The sequence below is a fragment of the Macrobrachium rosenbergii genome, chromosome 25, assembly GCF_040412425.1.
Source record: "Macrobrachium rosenbergii isolate ZJJX-2024 chromosome 25, ASM4041242v1, whole genome shotgun sequence".
In the NCBI taxonomy this organism is placed as follows: domain Eukaryota; kingdom Metazoa; phylum Arthropoda; class Malacostraca; order Decapoda; family Palaemonidae; genus Macrobrachium; species Macrobrachium rosenbergii.
Window position 1 is genome coordinate 34,839,410 of NC_089765.1, and position 22,500 is coordinate 34,861,909.

At 40.2% G+C, this 22,500-nt stretch overlaps 1 protein-coding gene across 1 annotated transcript in view; it reads left to right on the top strand.

The window, feature by feature from the left end:
• The window catches only part of LOC136852147 (probable serine/threonine-protein kinase irlF), a 91,744-nt gene that overhangs the window by 62,235 nt on the left and 7,009 nt on the right, over positions 1-22,500 (top strand). Inside the window, exon 3 of the mRNA XM_067126593.1 lies at positions 18,863-18,938. Coding sequence (XP_066982694.1) covers positions 18,863-18,938 — 76 coding nt within the window. The remainder of the gene's footprint in view (positions 1-18,862; positions 18,939-22,500) is intronic.

Genomic DNA, 22,500 nt, shown 5'->3' on the forward strand with positions numbered 1-22,500 from the left:
CCTTTCCAAAGTATACTTTTTCCTCATGCCCTTCGACCGCATTCCAAGTGTTCGCTCCACCGTTGGCCTGCCTCGAGCCCACACGCCATTGCTTGGAGTTTCGAGGAGTCCCCATTGCCTTGCCCCTTTACGGAAGCCCTTGCATCTCACCACATGGAAGAAACTTGCCCTCGGAAATCGCAAGTCATCCATGGACCGCCTTCTACGCACCCTCGGAAAATCTGCTACGGTAAAGTGCCCTTGGAAGAGCCCCATTTCAGTCACGCTTTTGTCTCGTAACATTTGCTTAAATAGAAAGCCAGAAATCACTCTTGTCTAATGTCCGTGCGCCTCCTTTTTCACCCTCAGTGCAGCTTCGAATTCATTATTCTTTTGTCTATTTTCATTACTGGCGTATAATGTGCATATCTCTCATTTCAGAGGGACCCTATTTCGTGGAAGCTTCTCGACTGTGTTTGGAATCCCCAGTTTCATTCAATCCCGTAGGAATCCCTTCAGGATCAGTAAACCTACTTGAGTTCCTCTTTCTTTCCCGTACTGATGTCATTTATGTAAATACACTCCTTTAAATTTGCCCACGTGTTTTACGTAATATTTCCCTCAGTAACAAGAGCCCTATGCTCATATGAAATTCTCCTTTGTTTTCTCTTTTTTTTACGTTTTCCTGACCCACGAAGTCAGAATCACAAGGCTAAATTACCTTAAATTGTTGCTACCTGTCTCACGGAGAATATCTCAAACAAAAACCACGGAAAAACGTAAAAATGGCAACCTGGCCATAGATCTCGTTTTGCAGTTGCAGTTCCCCTAGTGTTGCTTTATTGCATTTGCAACGTGCCAGATCAGCTATTAGCAAAGCTAAGCTGGGTACGAGACAATTACAAACCTTTTGTGTAAAACCAGAACACAGATCCAGAAAATTCCACGTAAGTAATGTGTTTATCTTAGCAAAACCTTTTTATAATCGTGACTGTTCCTAGGAATTAGAAATAGGGACGCATGTATTCACTGAGAGAAAAGAACCGCCGTATTAGATTCGTTAATGCATGCCTTTCAGGATAGGTAGTTAGGAAATAACCAGTGCTAACCATCCTTTGCTTCGAGGAATAGTGCGAAAGAAATTCCTCTGTGATAAATTTTACTTCGCATTTCGAATTAGCGAACTGTTATTTAGGCGCGAATAAAATTCCCACGTGGGACACGACGAAGTCAGCTTGCATTGCTGAAAATTCTCTCAGTGTAGTTAGAATTCGAGTTAGGTGTTAGGAAAGCGAAATTTAAACTCCGCTTATAGGGAAAATTACTAGGCCGTTTTACTGTTATCCTCCCAGACGACTGGGAAATTCCCGAATCCCAGACGGTATATAAATATACGGGTTCATTCACCCAGAATCTAAAAATACCTCCGGTGTTGGCCAAACGACCTGCAACCCCCCCCGCCCAGGCCAGTGTGTAGCATTTTTTTTTTTTTCCCATTCATTTCCCAGCAAACATTTTTCTTTGGGTTTCCCGTTAGTAATTTCTAAGTCCTAAGGGACGAATCGTAATTCCAAGTCCTAAGTGACTCCTAAAATTCTACGTCGCACGTGGCGAGAATTCCTCCAAATTCCACAAATTCCAAGTCCTAAGTGACTCCTCGCACGTAGCGAGAATTCATCAACCAAAATTCCCAGTCCTCAAGGACTCCTAAAATTCTACGTCGCACGTGGCGAGAATTTCTCCAAATTCCAGTCCTCAGAGACTCCTAAAATTCTACGTCGCACGTGGCAAGAATTTCTCCAAATTCCAGTCCTCAGAGACTCCTACCAAAATTCTACGTCGCACGTGGCGAGAATTTCTCCAAATTCCAGTCCTCAGAGACTCCTAAAATTCTACGTCGCACGTGGCGAGAATTTCTCCAAATTCCAGTCCTCAGAGACTCATACTAAAATTCTACGTCGCACGTGGCGAGAATTTCTCCAAATTCCAGTCCTCAGAGACTCATACTAAAATTCTACGTCGCACGTGGCGAGAATTTCTCCAAATTCCAGTCCTCAGAGACTCATAAAAATTCTCGTCGCACGTGGCGAGAATTTCTCCAAATTCCAGTCCTCAGAGACTCATACTAAAATTCTACACGCCGCACGTGGCGAGAATTTCTCATTCCTGCGGGAACCCAAAATTAAGTCCTTTTGAGACATTATATAGTGTAGAGTTCACACACATCTAAGCCCTTACGGGACTGATCAGTTTAGTTCGTTAGGACAACTCCTTAGCTTCACGCTACAGCCGGTCAAGTCCAAGCGTGACAAAATCCAAGTACGTCTTCTGAGACACATATTAAAATTCGTTCGCCAAGAACAACCACGTCTTTCCAAGACATATCAAATTTTAACAAAAGTCTCCTCAGACTTACTAATCAACTGTCTTATTCGGACAGATCCATTCTCCTGCAGTCTGAACAATTGAGTGTTTCAGATTCCTGCAATTGAGTCTTTTCAGACAACCTGAGTCTTTTCAGACATATCATATAACCCATTATTTCAAGATGGCTAATGCCAGAGCCCAACAAAACGAGGATTTCAAATTCTACATGTCCGCTGGGAAGGACATGGGACTATCGGGCAAGATCTGAGAGCATGGGTTCAAGAGCGAGTGGACGATGCCAAGGCGGTGAGAGCAAGAGAACGAGGAGAAGGAGAGAGAACGGCAGGAGAGAGAGAGAAAAGGATTGCCCAAGAAAGGAGAGGAAAAGAACGTGAGAGAGAGAGAGAGGAAAGAATTGCCCAAGAGCAACGAGAGGAAAAGAACGTGAGGAGAGAGAGAGAGAAAGAAATGCCCAAGAGAAAAGAGGAGGAACTAGAATGGGAAGATCGAGAGAGAGAGCGCCCACATGAGCTCCAGATGCTAGAACGACAGCACGCCACCCCCGCCCCCTGCAGCGGGAATGAGTGCCCTCAGCCAAGCTCACTGTTCATGCCAAAATGGACCGAGTCCGAACCTGAAGTATGGCTTGAAAGGGCCGAACGAGTCCTGGAGTGCTGCGCCTCTCCCCGCGGAACTCTCCCTTGTTCTCACTAAATTCCTGGGTGAAAGGCCCTCGTTGCCTACCACGCCCTTTCAGCAGAAGATAGGGGAAACTGGGAAGCCGTGCGCCAAGCAGTTACGAAGGCGTACGAGATTACCCCGAGCGGTGGAGGAGACGTTGGAGAGAGCAGCCAAGAGAAGCAGGCCAGACCTGGTCCGATTGGGCGTACCATTCGAGAGCGGACAGTTGACAAAATGGCTCGATTCCGAAGGAGCCACAACACCGCCGAGGTACTCGAGCGGTTTAAATTCGAGCATTTCCTGCGCTACGCCCTCCTGCCCTCACCACTCATATAGTGGAAAAAGCCCCAGCAACACTCACCGAGTGTTGCCGAATAGCAGATATGTGGGAAACTCACCACCCTCAAGAAGGATCCATGGGGCGGAAGATAAATCCCCATCCCTCCTCGGAGGTTCAAATTCCCACAAAAATGGGAACTCAGCAAGCCCCTAACTTGCCATTATTGCAAGAAAACGGGCATTCCTCCAAACAGTGCCGGAACAAGAAACCGGCTCCTCTCTCCCGGAAAACCGACAATAACTCGCCTGCGCCCTCCACAGGGGCAGCGCGGAAAGATTTCAGCCAGACCTTTTGCACGGCGTGCAAGGTTTATGGCCATTCTCCCGCATGGGCAAAATGCCCACGCAATAATAAATCAAATACTCCCACCGCCGCCTTGGCCATCACAGATCCCAGTCATTAGGCCCTCCCGCCGAAGGGCCTGTATACGTGGCTCCTCCACGAGGTAGCCAGCCCGCGCCCGAGTCACTGCATTCGAGGACTCAGGCGCACAAATCTCCCTCATCCGAAGGGACAGAGTTCCCCTACGGAGCTATCGTCAATAGACGAAAACTCGTCACGATCGAGGGAATAAATCAATTTAAAATGATACTCCCTACGGTCCAATTGAGAGTCACAAGACCTCACCAATCCAAAATTTGCAATCTTGCAGTAGCAAGCCATCTCCCCGGAGGCTATGACGTCATCCTGGGACAGGACTTTCAGTCCCCACCGAAATCACGACAATCTAGGGGTCCCCATTCCCCGAATCATTCCGCTGGCGCGAGTAATCCTCCCCGCTTCTCCTCAGCCAAGACTGGCGCCCCTGGGTACCAGGAGGACGTGCAGTCCCCACCAGTGCCACCTGAGTACAATGTACAGTGGCCCCCTCGATCGGTTCCCGATCCAATTCCAGTGCCCGGCCTTGCCTCAGTGCCAGTGCCAGGGCCCCAATCAGATCTCCCTTCAGGAGATGCCAAATTCCTGCCGGTGCCACTTGCATGCCCCGAGCAGGGCCAAGCTTCGTCCGTCCTGACCGACGAGCCCAAGAAACCTCTGATAGCGCCTGACTCTGCCCTAGTGCCAGCGCCAGAGCACTACGCCGATCTCCATTCACGGGATCCAACTCAGGACCCCCTCTCTTCCCCCGGCCTGGCACCGCTACCAGCGTCGGTCAGAGAGACGGTTCCTCCCGACCACCGCGGAAGCTCACCTGCAGGTGCGGCCTCGCAACCCGTGCCTGAGCTGGTCAACGTTACCTGCGAGCCGCTCACGCCACCCCCGACCGCCTTCTCTCTGCCTCAGCCCGTCGCCGACGCAATTGCAAGTCAGGATTCTGCCATATCTCCTTGGCCGATGAACTACAAGAGCTGCGACGGATTATGGTAGAACCAGCACGGAACACACTCCTGCGTCAGCTGTCGCATCAGCAGGCCCAGGTGGTACTCCGTGCCGCCCTCTGGTCGTGGGCCCTCCGCTTCCCCAGCCGAGGACGACTGTCCCATTAAGAAAGGCTCGAGGCGAAATTACCACGGGCGTGGGAATTTCCAGGTAATTTACAAAGAGCTCTAGAGCTCCCATGGCACCTGTGCCACCATTTCATTTTTCAAAGGCCTTGGCACCCTTAATCCAGAAGGGGATGTCAGGCCCTCCTCTATCTTCCTCCGTTCCTCAGGAACTTCTATCTCTTATCATCCCCTATTAATCTTTCCTTAAATTATCACCACAAGAGGCAATTAAGTACGGGATACCATTCCCCACGCAATGTATAAATCATTGAGAATAACAGAGTGAGAAGTGGCACGCCCTTGCGCCCATACCTTGGCACCGGGCGTGCGTGTCAGCTCTTCCTGAAGGAGTCGCGCCCTTCGGGTGCACTTTTCTTGCCCTGGGACTGAAAGGATAGTCCTGGCCGTAATTTATAGGCGAAGGACGATAAATTCCCACCTAACACAATAAAACCCTCACTCTTTTTCCCTTAGCTCTTCTGCCAATATCATTTACTTTCTTTTAGTCATTTATTTATCTTTATTTTAATGAATCGCGAGTCATAAACTCTTGACCTTGTGATTTAAATGCCCCTTTCATAAGCTCTGAGGACGTGTTCCGCCTTTCATATGCGGTCAAGTTTTCATTCGTAACGTCTTGGTAATTTTCCTTTTGTTATTATTATCCCTTTTTCCCCTTCCATTCCTTCCAAGATCTCTGTTTGTCCTAGACCCCACATCTTTTGTCTGCTCACCCCGTCATAACATGGAGTACTGGTGGGCAGTGGACGATAAAATTAGCGTAGTTTAAGGTTAGCGAATTAAAACCTCGCGAATACTCTCCCCGCATACGACTGTCAAAATCTCTGTGTGTGGGTCATCCTCAGACGTCAGCTGAACGATTGGCAAAGCTGTTAAAACGAAGATAAATTATCAAATGCGAATCTGTATAGTCATTACAATATCGGTAAAAAGGGGATGTCATTTATAAAAAAATAATAAACGCTGTTTTTCATTTACACAGCCTCTTCAAGGCAGATTGTACTAACCGCATGCATTTTATCTAAAATTAAGTAACCGTGTATTTTAATTCTTGAACAATAACCTTTCTTTTCATTTGTTGGCCATAGCCTCATATACGTGGTCCTATAATCTTAATTAATTCACAATTGTTCGAGTCACTTTATAAAGTTACCAATGGGTAACCAAATCTAAAGTAATTATTCTTTTGCAAGTGTTTAAATCACTTTGCGTCCTGTTAACGAAAATTGTCCCAATGTGTTATTAAAAGTAATGTCACAGCTTCATAAAACCCTAAGGAGTAAAGTTCATTGCAAGGCAGAATGTAGAGTAACGTAAAGCATTTGCCGCTCATTCTGAATATCGATGTACACACCCAAAGGAGGTATGTACATCATCTTGTATGGGGAGGTATTATGATTAGCAAGAATTCGCTAGCAAACTGCCCCCCCTTTGTTGTTGGTTGTTTGTTGTTTTATTTAATGCCAGCCGGCCGATCGATAGACCATCTGTCTATCGACTTAAAAAGAATACAAGGGTTTAAAAGATTAAAGGCGCTCCCATTTTTGAAAAGATCTTTCCTTCGAGGCAAAAGTAATCTGTCTTGGGCGTTTCTCCTACAGGCAAAACCTCCCCTGCGGCAGCAGGTGCAATGAGTCAAAACCCTGTGTTGGGCACCCCTGCCCCATAGGAGGATAAAAGCAGAAACCCACGAGGTCTCGGGACACACACGCGGGCTGGAAGATATGGAGTGAAGACGTCCTCAACACCTGGCCCCATCGATGCCCTTGCATCCTACCCATGTGGCCCTTTCCAAAGTATACTTTTCCTCGTGCCCTTCGACCGCATTCCAAGTGTTCACGCCACCGTTGGCCTGCCTCGAGCCCACATGCCATTGCTTGGAGTTTCGAGGAGTCCCCATCGCCTTGCCCCTTTACGGAAGCCCTTGCATCTCACCACGTGGAAGAAACTCGCCCTCGGAAATCGCAAGTCATCCACGGACCGCCTTCTACGCTCCCTCGGAAAATCTGCTACGGTAAAGTGCCCTTGGAAGAGCCCCATTTCAGTCACGCTTTTGTCTCGTAACATTTGCTTGAATAGAAAGCCAGAAATCACTCTTGTCTAATGTCCGTGCGCCTCCTGCATCGGCAGTATTAAGTCTTTATTACTCCTTTGGCACCCTCAGTGCAGCTTCGAATTCATTATTCTTTTGTCTATTTTCATTACTGGCGTATAATGTGCATATCTCTCATTTCAGAGGGACCCTATTTCGTGGAAGCTTCTCGACTGTGTCTGAATCCCCAGTTTCATTCAATCCCGTAGGAATCCCCTTCAGGATCAGAAACCTACTTGAGTTCCTCTTTCCCGTACTGATGTCATTTATGTAAATACACTCCTTTAAATTTGCCCACGTGTTTTACGTAATATTTCCCTCAGTAACAAGAGCCCTATGCTCATATGAAATTCTCCTTTGTTTTCTCTTTTTTTTACGTTTTCCTGGACCCATGAAGTCAGAATCACAAGGCTAAATTACCTTAAATTGTTGCTACCTGTCTCACAGAGAATATCTCAAACAAAAACCATGGAAAAACGTAAATATATATATATATATATATATATATATATATATATATATATATATATATATATATATATATATATATATATATATATATATATATATATATATATATATATATATATATAATATATCATATCTATAAATATATATATTATATATTTATGATATATATATATATACACATATATATAACATACACATACATGGTACACACACACACACACACATTACTAGAAAATTTGCATGGGTCACATATTAGCAAGCATTTTTTAAAGTTATTGAAGTTGTACACCAGGTATTTATTTACTGATCCTCATAATATGGGTGGTTCAGTGATTACCACATGAGCTTAATTAAACACTTCATAAATTCTAAATCAAGCAAAGTTACATTTATACGACGTCTTCACTTTTTTTTTGAAGTCGTCCTTCCTGAAGCATTCCTGGAGAAACGCCCATTGGATTATAATGTCTTCTTGAAAAAGACTCAGGATCATGTGAAATTCAGCTAGAGAACTGCCCGTTGGATTACAAAGTCTGAAGATGTCTTCCGGAGCTGAAGACGACTTAAAAGGATTCTGGAGTAGTGAATAGACATCTTCAGCTTCTGAAGCATTCCTGGAAAAATGCCCATTGGATTTCTGGACAAGAAAATTCCAAAAAAAAAAACAGATTCTGTATCCCATGAAGAATGCATCTTTTAAAGGCAGACTTTTAATCCAGTTGCAGATAACTCTTTATAGGCTGAGGAATTTGGTTTCACAGGATCTTGGGGTCTATGGGCAATCTTGTTAGTTTTAGCTGTATTTATTCTTAAATTAATCAGTGAGGATAATCACCTTAGCATGAAAAATGTCCAGTTGACCAACTATTGTGTCAAATTAATGGCTTATGAAGGGGAGTGAAAAAAGAATTCATTTTAAAATTGTAAAAATATGAGCTATAAAAATTCTTTACAAGGCCAATAAAAGTCTTCTTCATATAAATAATAACTGATGGAAGCCAGTTTCATCCTTAAATTTACCTTTACGTCAAAATTTAGAGAATTATGGGTTTGAATCTCAAATGGTTTCCCAAAACAATGTTCTGGTTTATGCGTTTAAATTGACAAAAACATTGTCAGCATTCTAGTCAAATCTAAAAGGGCAAATGTATCATCAACGTAACACTTATAAGAGAGTGGACGGAAATCAGGACAATCATCTATAGCCAGCTCCTCCAGTGAGTTCATAAAGATGTTGGCAAAAGTCGGTCCCAGAGGACTGCCCATTGCCATCTGCTCTATTTGTTTAAAAACAGTACCATTAAAAATGAAGGCCGTGTCCAGCACAGCCAATTCTAGAAGTGATTTAAACTGAGCTTTACTAAACTGATTAAAATAGGAATTATCAGTAGGAAATAACTTTTTTAAAAAATGATGTCTATAGTCTCAGCTACAGGAACATTTGTGAACAGCAATTCTACATCAAAACTAACCATGAATGGGCTAGTTGGCGCAAAGTCGTGGGTAATCTCAGAGGCTACAGGAGGGCTCCCTATTCCAGTTGCTGCAACAACCAGAGCAAGAGCGGACTCGACCTCTGTGTCCGGGGAGGCCAGTTCCTGGTCTCCCAGAGAAGGTGCAGCAGTTTGATCCACCAGGGGTTCATCCTCTGGGGACGGATTTGGTGAGGACGAAGTGTTGGGTGCTGGGGGCTCACAGGTTGCTAAGATCAGTGCAGTGACGTGTCCTGGATCTCCCGGAGGAGGATCCAACTCATGATCTGGATCTGGCACAGGGTCCTCTTTGAGTGGTGGCTCAACGTCCGAGCCGGATGGAGCGTGGCACTGCTCAGAGCTCACAAGTGGCACTGGCAGCGATTGATGGTCAGGCATGCCTGACAACCGAGTCCGGAGGTTAATATTATGCATGGCTACTTGGGCTGAGACAGAGATTCCTGTCCCAGCTTTTCAGAGCCTCTGGAGAGTCTTGATTGGGAGTGTCCGTTTGCATTGCTTATTTGGGCAGCCCTCCCAATTAGTGGAATATAAAATGTTGTAATTCGCATACGAATAGCGGTACTGTTCTCTGGAATGTGTCCTTTCGTGGAGAGGGGAGGAAACAATGCTGGCCGTCCTTTTTTGTGGAGAACTCAATTTGACTAGGCCAGAAAATTTAAGTACCCCACCCCTTCTAAGACCACTAAAAAAAGGTGGTAATTCTTCTTTTGATGGCATTAGTCAAGTGGCTGTGCCTAACACTCAGTCTTGATCCTACAGTCGAACTCTCCATTGAGGAGGTACATGAACTGAAAAGTGGCGTTGGGGAAGGGCTTCCCCAGAGGAGGGCGCGACCCAACAGGAAATCCACTATAGGCTGTAATCCACTACCACGCCAAGTATCGTGAGGTAGCGTGCCCCAAGGTGTCGTGACCTGGAGCTTGACTGTTTTTTTTTTTACGTGAATGGCCATCCGCTATCCATTTCATCTCCCACCTCTTTGCAGTGTCTACTTGTGACTGGAAGGGCCACACACAGGCACAGAGCCATTAATTTGCCACCGAGATGAACTGGGTATCCAGCCTCTTAGGGTGATTAATTATCTTCTGCGGCCCTGTCGCTGAGGATGAGGTGCTAATTAAATTGTTGTTGGTAAAAACTGGGACATGATTTGGGCAGGCGGGATGTCCAGCACTATAGTGGCTGGCAGCACCACAGGAACAGCAGGAGCCTAAGTGGGGCTCGGTGACCTGTTGTGACTGTTGGTAGAGAGGTTGAGTGGACGTAGAGGGAGTGGAGTTCTGTTTATTTTAGTAGAATTTGCTTCTATTGTTGCCCAACTTGTACAATTTTTAATCGCAGCCCTCAAAAAGTCAGTGTTGACTCCCAACTTATTGTAATGCAGTGGGTGCATGTAGGCTTGCTAGGCAGTCCGTTTTTTGGTCGAGTTGAGCCTGAGAGGTACCCAGGTAGCACTATATATGCGCTGCTGAGTTGTGCTGTGGGAGGTTGTAGGTTTCCCATGGATCGAACAAACAGCAGGTTTCCATCATTGTGGTGGGCTGCTTATCACTGAGATACACAGCAAGGGGCCCAGGCACACATTGGAAAAGATCCTCCAGCATGGTCCGAGTGAACAGGTCCTTGAATGTAGTGCACGAGAGGGAGTCAGACCAGCAGGTACCAGACTGGGTCTTGTGACAGGCCCATTCAATCCAGGACTAGCCAATTTCTTTGGCAAGACCTCGGAACCGCTGTCTCCATTTTTCTGGGGTTATTTCATAGGCCTTTGTTATGACCCTATGAACTTCTGCCATGTTGCCTCTCTGACTCTTCTCCAGTGAGCGGGGGCTGCCTTGGCGTTTCCTTACATGTGCTTGGCAAGCACTAAGGCCCTCTCTGTCTCGGTGGTGTTGTAGTTCTCAAAGAGCGGCTCTATTTCCTCTGACCATGCTTCTGGCTCTTCCTCAGTCCACTTGGGGACTAGGGAATTAATGCTTGAGATCAGAGCATTTGGAGCAGCAGGAGCCTCCGGAATTCCCAGAAGCCTCACGAATTCACAGAAGACTCTGGAACTCCCAGAAGCCTCAGGAATTCCCAGAAGCCTCTGGAATTCCCAGAAGCACCAGGAATTCCCAGGAGCCTCCGGAATTCCCAGGATCCTCCGGAATTCCCAGGAGCCTTCGGAATTCCCAGACTCCTCCGGAACTCCCAGAAGCCTCTGGAATTCCCAGAAGCTTCCAGAATTCCCAGAAGCTTCCGGAATTCCCAGAAACCTCCGGACACGCCAACAGAGGCAGAAAGGCAGCCAAGGAAATTAATATAGTAGATATGTGTGTTTGTGTGTGTGTGTGTGTGTGTGTGTGTGTGTGTGTGTGTGTATGCGTGAATGTAGTAGTCTTGTAATCTGTCTGCCTGTCTTTTCATGGCATTACTTCTCGTGTGTTAAAATGTCAAAAGTATAGACAGAAAATATGATGACACCAACACGGCATAATGACTGAATAATTAGGGTGATAGTAAAAATAAAAACCCCATGTCCTTGTGAATAAGAATAATTAACGGAATGATAGTAAAGGCCATAGAGATAAACGAGCACAAAAGGGTGCGCACATCCGTTCACGAACTCACGCACACACGCAGTCCGAGTCAGTGACCTTAGAATTAAGTTGTGAGTCTTCTATCGTTTTGCATTTTTTTCGAGTGCTGGGAGATATATAAAGGGATGCAGTTTCTCTTTTTTTTTTTACCGGCTTAGAATTGTATTCTCTGCAATTTAAATTAAGTGCATTTACAAGAGTCTGGAAAAAGGATCTTCATATTGTTTTTGTACATTAACCCAGATTTTTCATTATGTCTGTCAGTATCTTTATTATTTTCACCGTGATGTTTGTGACGTCGGGGAATAACCGCTTCTGCAGTCAAAAACTTGAATTTAATTCACGCAAGCTGTGAAGTTAAACTCAATATTCATCCTCCCCACCCCATTCAAAACATCATTGCACTCATGCACGAGCAACAGAATGGCTTCGAAAATCATCAAGTTATATGCCGAGTCGAGATTAAGCCTCCCTATTACGCTATAAGGTTTACCTGAAGCTTGTCATGTTTTTCCAGAATTTTAACTCGAGTTTCCGTGGCTTAAGTAACATCCTAGCTTTTACGTAATAAATATGTGTTAATAAAGAGCTTATGCCTTTAAAGATTGATGGTCCGAAAGTAATAACCAGAACTGAATACAGATGAATGAACAGAGCCTGTTATTCTTCCAAAAAGATTAAGACATCTGATATGTTAATTCCTTTTTTCCGTCTTTCATAGATGTCTCCTTATATATATATATATATATATATATATATATATATATATATATATATATATATATATATATATATATAATATATATATATACATATATATACACACCTGTCTTAATATGAACTATATATATATATATATATATATGTATATAATGTGTATATTTTATATATGTATAATAAATATTACACATATATACACAACACATATATATATATATATATATATATATATATATATATATATATATATTCATATTAAGACATAATATGAACTATATATTAAGACATAGATGTATATATATAATGAAACATCTGTGACAGACGGACAACAGAAATATACACATCAGAAGGAGAATTCATAGATTTCGATGCAAAGCGGAAAGCCAGCAGATTGGTTCTAGAAAACCAACACTTCTAATAGCAGATTTGTGCCAAAACATCATTCCCAAAACGACCATTTGATATACATCATTTTCATTCTTTGCAAGGATTGTGATTAATGGCAGTCAAAGACATAAGTCATCTATAGAAACTTAGACTTTAATTTTTTATGAGCGTAGGCTGTCGCAAATTTTGTTTGTTCAAGTAAAAGATATTGACCAAACCACACTTACGGGTTTGAAGATCATGGCACAAAGAATTCAAAGCTTCAAATGACGGTTTAAAAATATAAGGTGATATTCAAATAAAGTTCCCATGTAAACGTTATCCACAAATGTTCTGACCTGAAAAAGTGACGTAGCAGACAGAAAGATGAAAAGATCATAGCCCTGGGGGAGCCCTGTAGAAATAAGAAAAGCCTCGGCTCAGCTTTGGCGCCGTTCACTGCATCAGGATTAAAGCAGATAGATAAGAAGCGTGTAACTATAAATTGGATGTTCGTTACAATAGAAAGCTAACCAGAGTTACCTCTTTGAACCATAACCCTTTCATCTACTTCTAAAGCTCAGTTCCCTTGAAATTTTTTCCATTCTTGATGATTCAGTTCTGACCATCGCCTGAGTGGGAAATGTTTCAACAAGCGTCGTATTCTTCAGTTAGGTTTAGTAAATATACTCTTGCTTGCGTACGTGAATGTGTATAAGAATTTGCCATTGATATGTTGAAATTAATTATCTGAACGAAGACATTGTCCAGTACAGAAGATGAAAACCTTGTTACTGAATAGTAAAACAAAAAACAAAAGAAGGAAGGATCATATCGATTGAGGGGAGAAGTGAACTGCTACCAACGTCCTCAGGCAGCTTGATTCAATTTGTCATGGAATTAAATAAAAAGTTAAATATCATAGTAGGTAAAAGACTTCCTTCATAAATTTTTGACCTGAAATAAAGATGCGAAATTTTCAAACTGAAAAGGCAGAGCATCAAGGTAACTTCTTCATGGCCTCAGTCTTCACTTAAAAGCATTTAAAAAAAGGACAAAAGATACCCTTTAGGTTGTCAGACCTTTACAGTTTTTTCTTTCGTATTTTGAAAAATTATCCATTACTGAGTACCGGAGAATACGTCACTTGTATCTTTAGGATACGAAACCATTCCAATTGTTTAAAAAAAAAGTCGGTCAGTGATTGGCTCGTCACCCAAATGTTTACAGACCTCGATAAGTAAGACTGGATATTGATGCAGTCTCTCTGGCGTCGATGCCAACTCAAAGTTCGCGCTGTTTGGCTAGACGCTTTTCCTTTATAATCTATTTGGAATTTATTTTTTATTTTTTCTTTATCTCGTTCAATGTCTCTCTCCCTCCGAAATTAATTTTGTTAATGGCAAAAGACCTTGACTTTATGTGCGTATGCGTGTATGTTCCACAGACGCGTGACACACACACACACACACACAACACACACATCAGATATTTATATATATATATATATATATATATATATATATATATATATATATATATATATATATATATATATATATATAATAATGAAGACAATATATATATACATATATATATGTGTTCAGCAGTGAGTGTAATTACTACAGTGAAATTACATAGCTTTGAAAATTATATCCTACCTATTTAATAAATGCGTCAAAAGATGTTATATTGTAAACAAGTTCGTTGTTTTGCTTTTTTAGCGTTAGGTAAATTAATCGCAGTAAATAAATCTTGTTACATTTTCAAAAATAAATCTTTGTTGAAATACAGCCAGGTCATTACTTTTATGATTGTTACTGAGAATATGCATATTATATATATACATATATACTGTATATATATATGTGTGTGTGTATGTATGTATGTATATGTGTCCATATGTGTGTGTGTGTATGTATATAAAAGGTTATTAAATCATCGAAGTCATATTCGCACCCCATCTACCCTTTTACTCAAAGGCAGCAGCTTGTCAAAATGTCCCCCATCATATTGTATCCCGCCCTACCTTTGTCAAAAGGTCTCTAGTGACTCATTCACAACCTTGCCGGCAACTTTTTCAAAATGTTTCCTGCAACTTTGAGTCAAAAATAATGTGTGATGAAAGCCACGCAAAATAAAAAAAGAGAAACAGGCCACTTCTTTTCAGCCTTTTTGTTCTATGAACGATACTGTGCTATTTATTCCTTCCACAATAGTTTTGGGACTAACGCAGTAGTCATCCCAAATATTTCCACCTTCACCATGGAGTATTTGTCAAGTCCGGAGGTAATGGGGTCAATTTTCAACAGAGGACGCTGTCAGAACCGCTCTTTTGCATTTTTAATTCCAATTTTAATTTTAAAGTTTCATTAAAATATCTTCTTTGTTTTATGTATGCATTTCCTTATGATGTTTGGTTTAGACTTGACATAAAAATCATCCTACTGTAACATGCTGATGTTGGTAAGTTCCCATCCATTCACATGTTTTTGTGTAATATGAATGTTTGTCACACTAGCTCAGGGTCCTGCACTAGCGTGACTTATATTCACTTATTTTAAGCTAGAAATATCGTTTAATATCGTATTCTCTACAATGGCCAGAGGCGATAGCGATTACAGGTTATGAAACAGTTCCTAAGTAAAATGGTTGATTTCCATTCACCATCAGCTACCACCCTGAGGTCTGCAGTTCAGAATCTCCGACTGGCCAGTGAAGAACAAGAGGAATTTGTTTCTGGTGATAGAAATTCATTTCTATATATAATGTATATATATATATTCCACAATAAGCTGTAGGTCCCATTACATATAGCCCTATAGAGCTGTTAATCAGCTATACATCTAATATCAAACTAAGATATACTATAACTTTCGATATGAAACGATATTTCTGGCTTAAATATTTGAGTACATGTATATATATATATATATATATATATATATATATATATATATATATATATATATATATATATATATATATATATATATATATATATGTGTGTTGAGCCTCGATGGCTTGGTTGGTAGAGTGGCAACCACAGACTTCATAGAAGCCTGTGGCGAGGGTTCAATCCCTGCAGCCGACCAGTCAGAGGCGGAAACTTTGCTATCCGTGTAGACATCCCGGGATTACGTATGTAATCAACGGATAGGTTTGCTGAAAGCAAATGGATGTTACAGACTAATACACACATAAACAAAGCCACTCCAACATCTTCTAAAAAACATAACAGACACCTCACATGTCTCGAACTGTCGGACTACCCGCCCAGTTCTCCTCGTGCTGCTGGGAGAAAGGGAGCGGGGGTTTCGGTAATACATGTACACATTCGTTACCGGGGTCTAAGCGATGTCAGGCAGGGCAGCCGGTCGAGGTTACGGCCTACCCCACCGCCAAATCAAAGTCCTTCAAAGAAGGCACCGTGCTTACCCCATATAAAAATGGGTATAGAAGCACGTTAAAACGAAGAAGAAATATATGTGTGTGTGTGAGTGACAGTAAAAATTATCATTTGTGCTGCTGCAGAACTTGTAACTTTCGTACCTGTTGCTCATGCTGCCGTGATCGTCTGTTTCCTTTCAGAGCCTGAACCCTTTAAGGAATGTGTATCCTTAAATCATTGCTAGTTGCATTTAGATGTGTTTGACGTCGTAATTATATTGTTATCAGCAAAACCGTCACTCTTTCCTTGCTTTAATAAACGGTATATGAAATTTTTATATTTAACAAACTCTTAAAATGAATTTAGGGCCGGTAGAGCTGTAGCGTTCAGTCTTTGTTCGTGTTCAGTACATGTTACTTTCCTTCTATTACTTTCCTTCTGTGGCTAAACTCTGGGATTATCTTGATGCTTCTGTTTTTCCTGACTTATGACTTTTCTTCCTTCAAGGGCCAGTGTTAAAAGTCTCCCTGAGGATTTCGTGCACTTGGAACCTCAAAAGTTCAAGCGAAGATGCAGTGCATTACTACCATAATACAATTCTTGCATTTTAGTGCTTGTTTAACTATTTATTGATTTATTTTTTTCTTTTTGATAAGTGAGATCTCTTCTTTCTGTATTTCCCTTTACCTTCATTTACTTCCTAATGAACGCTATATTCCTTGGAAGCTTGAATTTCAAGTCAATGGCCCCTGTGAGCTTGTTCCATATGAATAGGATACATCTGAATAATAGTAATAATAATAATAATAATAATTCCCCTTCCATTTTCTAACACCTTACTTTCTTTAGGCGGGGGGCAAAAATGAATATTAGACTACCATTCGCTGATCTTTGGAATTGAGAATAATTACTGCAGTCACCTCATACAGCCATAGTTTCGAAACGTTGTTGTGGATATTTATTCTGAGTTACCTCGTCTGGTTATGCAAGTCTTCCTTTTCTTTCAAGTATAAAAAAAACTTATGGTGGAAGCGAAGGAACATTCCTGAGGATATGGCCTCGTTTAATGCAGAAACTGTACTTGGGATACCTCCGGCTACGACTTCCGCTAGGCCATACAGGGAGTCACTTCCATTGCCTGGGTCTTTTTATTGCCAATAATAGTCTTGTTTACAGCGTCTTCTGCGCGCTCGTAGGGACGGAGGCAAGTATCGCCAAAAACCCGAACGAATTAATTACTCTCTTGGCTATGACTCGGGGTTTTTTTCTTTGATTACCAAATAAATTTACCAGATAAATCTCTTGAATTCTAACGCCTGTCGTGCATGGAAGCTGCTGCTCGCTTTAAAATAATAATATAATAATAATAATAATAATAGATTTTACCCATTTTCGGGTTTTCATTTATTTAGAGTTATATACAGTATATTGAGAACTGCAATTACGAATATTTTATATGCTCTTCAGTGTTAAAGTTTATTTAAGGATATATTTTCTTTAACTTCACAGTTTCAGCACATTGAACGTTTTAACGAAATAACGCAGAGGAATTGTATAATCAATATCGCCGTAGGAGTTTAAATCAATTGATTACTCATCTTTACAGTTGATTTATATATAGTCTTGGTTGATTGTTGTCTGCTCTGCGTGTGGGAAGAGCAGAGACAATTATTCAACAGTCTATAATGATCAAGGAGCAGGTAACAAGAGAATCTCAGTCTGTTCGACATACCCAAAGGAAAGGTTTAGCATGACTTTGTTAAGATAGATCTTTTGTAACGCTCCGAGGTAGTATGAAGTTCCTTATTGGGGTGTCATTTTTAAAAACTATAGACCGTTTATCCGTTAAAAGTGGTGAGAAATGACTTCGCTTTATTTTCGAGAACAATAGTTGTTCTGGACAAAAGAAAATTAAAGTGTTTTCGAAGTATGTTCTACTTCACCTGTGATACTGATGTTACAGTAAATGCGCAAGTATAGGCCAAGAAAATAGTTTTATCCTTCTTTATAGGATTTTGAAATAATTTCCCATTCCTTTGAGGCCAAACATAAAGCGTTTTTAATAAACCAGAAGTTACCATACTGGCCCATTACATTTTCGAAAACTGAGCATACGTACATTCTTCTTACCATGGGAAGAAAATAAGTATCAAGTTCCTACAATCGCAAAACACCAGACGAACTGTGACCCAGTGTAAGCAAAGACCCAACTGGCATTGAGTCATTTTTTACAATACTAGTTAATGCAAGCATGTCGTAATAACCCTTCAGTATAGGCATGCATGGTAGCTACTGACCATTATTAAATCCTTCGCCTTATAATGCATTTTCCTGTTGCACTAGAGACAAAGGGAATAGTCAGTGGGAGATGATTAGCATTACATTTCCTTAGATGCAGATGCAACTGCACTCAAACATTAATAAATATATATATATATATATATATATATATATATATATATAAATATTATATAATTATATATATAATATATATATATATGATATAATTATATATATATAATATATATGTATGTATGTGTATGTATACATACATATATATGTACTCTATATGTATATATGTTTATTATATATATACACATACACGCAACACACACACACTAAGGAATATGCATGTATAAATACATATACATGTAAATATATATATATGTATATTATATATACACATACATACACGCACACACACACACACTAAGGAAAATATCTGGATTTTCAATATCGATTGGGTTTCCGATAAGGAACATTGTAGAATTGTGTCCGTTACAAAGATTTGGCTTCTTTCAGGAAAAAAAATCGTAATTTGATATTTTATTATCAAAGGAAAATTGTAATATTCTTCTTCTCTCTTCTTCAGGGATGCGTTGCGACAGCAGACTCCTGTCGTCCTTCATCACCGGTGCCCTTACAGCCACTACAGTCACCCTGTTCTTGTGAGTGGTGGTCCTTTTCGAAGTGCTTTTGTTTTTGTGCTTTTTTTAGTTAGTGGTGATTGTGCGGCCGTGCGCTTGTTTATTTTTGGCGTCAAATTAAACTCGGTCAAAGTCAAATCAGAACGTTAAATCCATTGTACAACTGTTATTCTTGAATAGTTTATTAAGAAATCTACTCAGGATGTTTGGTCAGGAGAGAGAGAGAGAGAGAGAGAGAGAAAGGTGTAATTGTAATTTGTCCTATGGAAGTTCAGCATGGTTTTCAGTTTCATAACAGCCGCCACTGTCTATCTCAAATAGGTAGTTATTTTTCTTTTTTAATCCTCCTAGGGTGTTCCTCAAGTTTTCTCTGAATGGTCGGCAATTGTTCCCTTTGTTATATCATGGAATACACTCTCTCTCTCTCTCTCTCTCTCTCTCTCTCTCAGGGCGTCTGTGAAAGTCTACCACTTATGTCTTTCTTGTCCTATGTTTTCCTCAAATCTCCTCTGATCTCCAGCCTCCCATTCTCACGGTTTTATCTAAGTAGGTCTAGGGCTTCCAACTCTTATGTGCCCACAGGAGAGCAGCTGACACTATCACGTACTATTCTCTCAGAGGCTGTTCGAAGGACATGTCCAAGCCATCTCCACCTTCCTTTCCTCATTATCTCATCTTCAGATGGAACTTGCTTAATATCCTACGGTCTAATTTCTCGTTCCGTCCTGTTATCTGACACCTAATATCCTTCTTAAAGCTTTATTCTTAAATCACCAAAACCTTTTAAACATAGTTATATTGTCACAACATATTCCATTTTTGTATGGCAATCGCACTAGACTCGTATATAATCTTATTTTCTTATGCAGTTTCTGTCTATTCGATTTCTAAATCTTATTCAGCTGGCCAGTATCAGATTTACTTTTGATTTTTAAGTGTTTCACTAAACTTTAACTGGGTATAATTGTTCCTAAATACTTAAAAGATTCAACCTCATTAATTTTCCTCCATGTCATATTATTTCATCTGTTTGTGTATACTTCTATTTTGTTTAGATTTGTTTAAGTCTCATCTCTCTAGATATATGACGCATTCAGTTCAGTAAGCTTTGTAAATCCTGTACTGTTTTTCTGATTAAAACAGCATCATGCACATACTCTGAGTCTGTCAAATTTCTATCGTTACCCTAATCTAAACCTTCTCATCCATCGCTGGTCACTTATTTTATTATAAAATCATGGAAAGGTTAAACAGCGAAGATGACATAACATTCCCCAGTAGCACCTCACTGTTTAATGCGAACTCGTTTGACAAGACTCCTTCAGCACTATGTACATTATTTACACATATGCCGTTCACATTTCCCTGTGCTAACATGATTATCAGATACTGTCTTTATGCGTACTGGACATCAATTCTAGAAAGTTATTGCATGATGACCAATAACTTTCTAGATTGCCATTTTGAGCCTACGTGTATATGAGAGAGAGAGAGAGAGAGAGAGAGAGAGAGAGAGAGAGAGAGAGAGAGAGAGAGAGAGTTTGTTTTTAAATGCAAGTAAGGTTTTCTTTTGTGCGTCCTCGAATGTTTAGTAATTTTTGTCTTTAATACATTTTGAAAAATTTCCGTAAGTGTCTTTAACCCCCTCTCTCTCTCTCTCTCTCTCTCTCTCTCTCTCTCTCTCTCTCTCTCTCTCTCTCTCTCTCATACTCAATAACAAACAAGCACACACACATACACACACAAACACACACATACACACCACCCTCTCTCTCTCATACTCAATAACAAACAAGCACACACACATACACGCACAAACACACACACACACACACACACACCACCCTCATCCAATTTACATATACTGCCGCAGAAGCAATCCACTTTTCCATTCATGAAGAATGACAAAAAACTAGATAAAGGGAAACCGTTGAATTCAGAATTTTCATGTGAATATGTCATAAGGACGGCTTTTCATAATCCTTAACTCATGAGACGTGTCTAGATTAATACAACAACGGGTTTGGAAATTCTTGGTATCGTTATTTCTTCGTGTGTGTGTGTGTGTGTGTGTATGTATGTTTGTGTAGGATTTCTTTCTCTTTTTTTATCTCATATTTTCATCCCTGTCGTGAAATGAGGGCATGCTGTTTTGTGGTGGCTGCTGTTTGGTTTATTTCTTATAAATGTGTGCATAATAATAATAATAATAATAATAATAATAATAATAATAATAATAATAATAATAATAAATAATAATAAATAATAATAATAATAATAATGCGAAGGTAAGGAAGCATTTAATTATTCATTCTCAGTGCCTGCATTTTATTTTAGGGTTTTGACACATTTTGTATATATGTATATATATATATATATATATATATATATATATATATATATATATATGTGTGTATGTATATATATATATATATATATATATATATATATATATATATATATATATATATATAAATATAAAGATGAAATCCACGAAGGAAAGGGAAACTTCAGGATTTTACGTTTATTTATATATTCATCATGTTCCATATTTTCGTGATTCAGTTATACATACATACATACATACATACATACATACATACATATATATATATATATATATATATATATATATATATATATATATATATATATATATATATATATTCATGAATGCGTTCATGCGTGCTTGCCCATTTCTGAATGAGAGAGCAGCCTTTGGAAAACCTACAGAGGAAGTAGGAAATGAATGTTTACAAAAGCAAATTTCTTAATGAATTTTAGGTAGGAAAATGAAGCAATAATGTTAAAATTGACAGTGGAAGGTTGGGGGTGATTATTTTATATAGACTTATAGTAAATAGATATAAAAGGTGTTATCAGGATGAGAGAAGTGTTGACTGTGAATGACAGAGGTGGTTTGGTCATATGGAGAGAATGGAGAACCGTAGGTCTGTAATATGGGTGATTAATTTGGAAGTTTTAGAATGAAGGCGGAAAATGAGATCCAAAAAGAGCTGCATGGCATGCGAGAGATACTGGAACAAAAGGGCTTAGGTAATCAGTTTATGCGGGTTGTTGTCAGAAGTACTGTAAGTGTTCAAATAAAGTCAAATTCATTCTTGCTTTCTTATATATGTACTTTGACAGTTATAAAACAAAAATGTCACTTGCATAATTTTCCAGTATTTTCATCCACTGACTCGTTTCAATTCATCATTGTCATTATGTTACCATAAAATTCCCATAATGTCAGTAGATGTTTGTAAAATCTTCATTGGTCTTATGCATACGGTCTGAGAGCGAGTGTCTGGCACTACATTGCCTAATTTAATATCCAATTTTTAAACTTTTTTTTGCAGCTAAATTTGCATATACATGTACCAAAATGATTAAACAATGATTATTCATTTACGATTATTCGTAATGCTAAGTCAGGATGAGCGGAACTAAATCCGATCACCGCTCGTGCATCTCGAGTAGTCAGTCTTTTGAAGCGTCCAGTGCAACGTCTGCCGACCCGTAGTGGGAAGGCTCCTATAACGAGAGAGCTCCTTCATAGTTTCTTTTGTTGTCCCATACA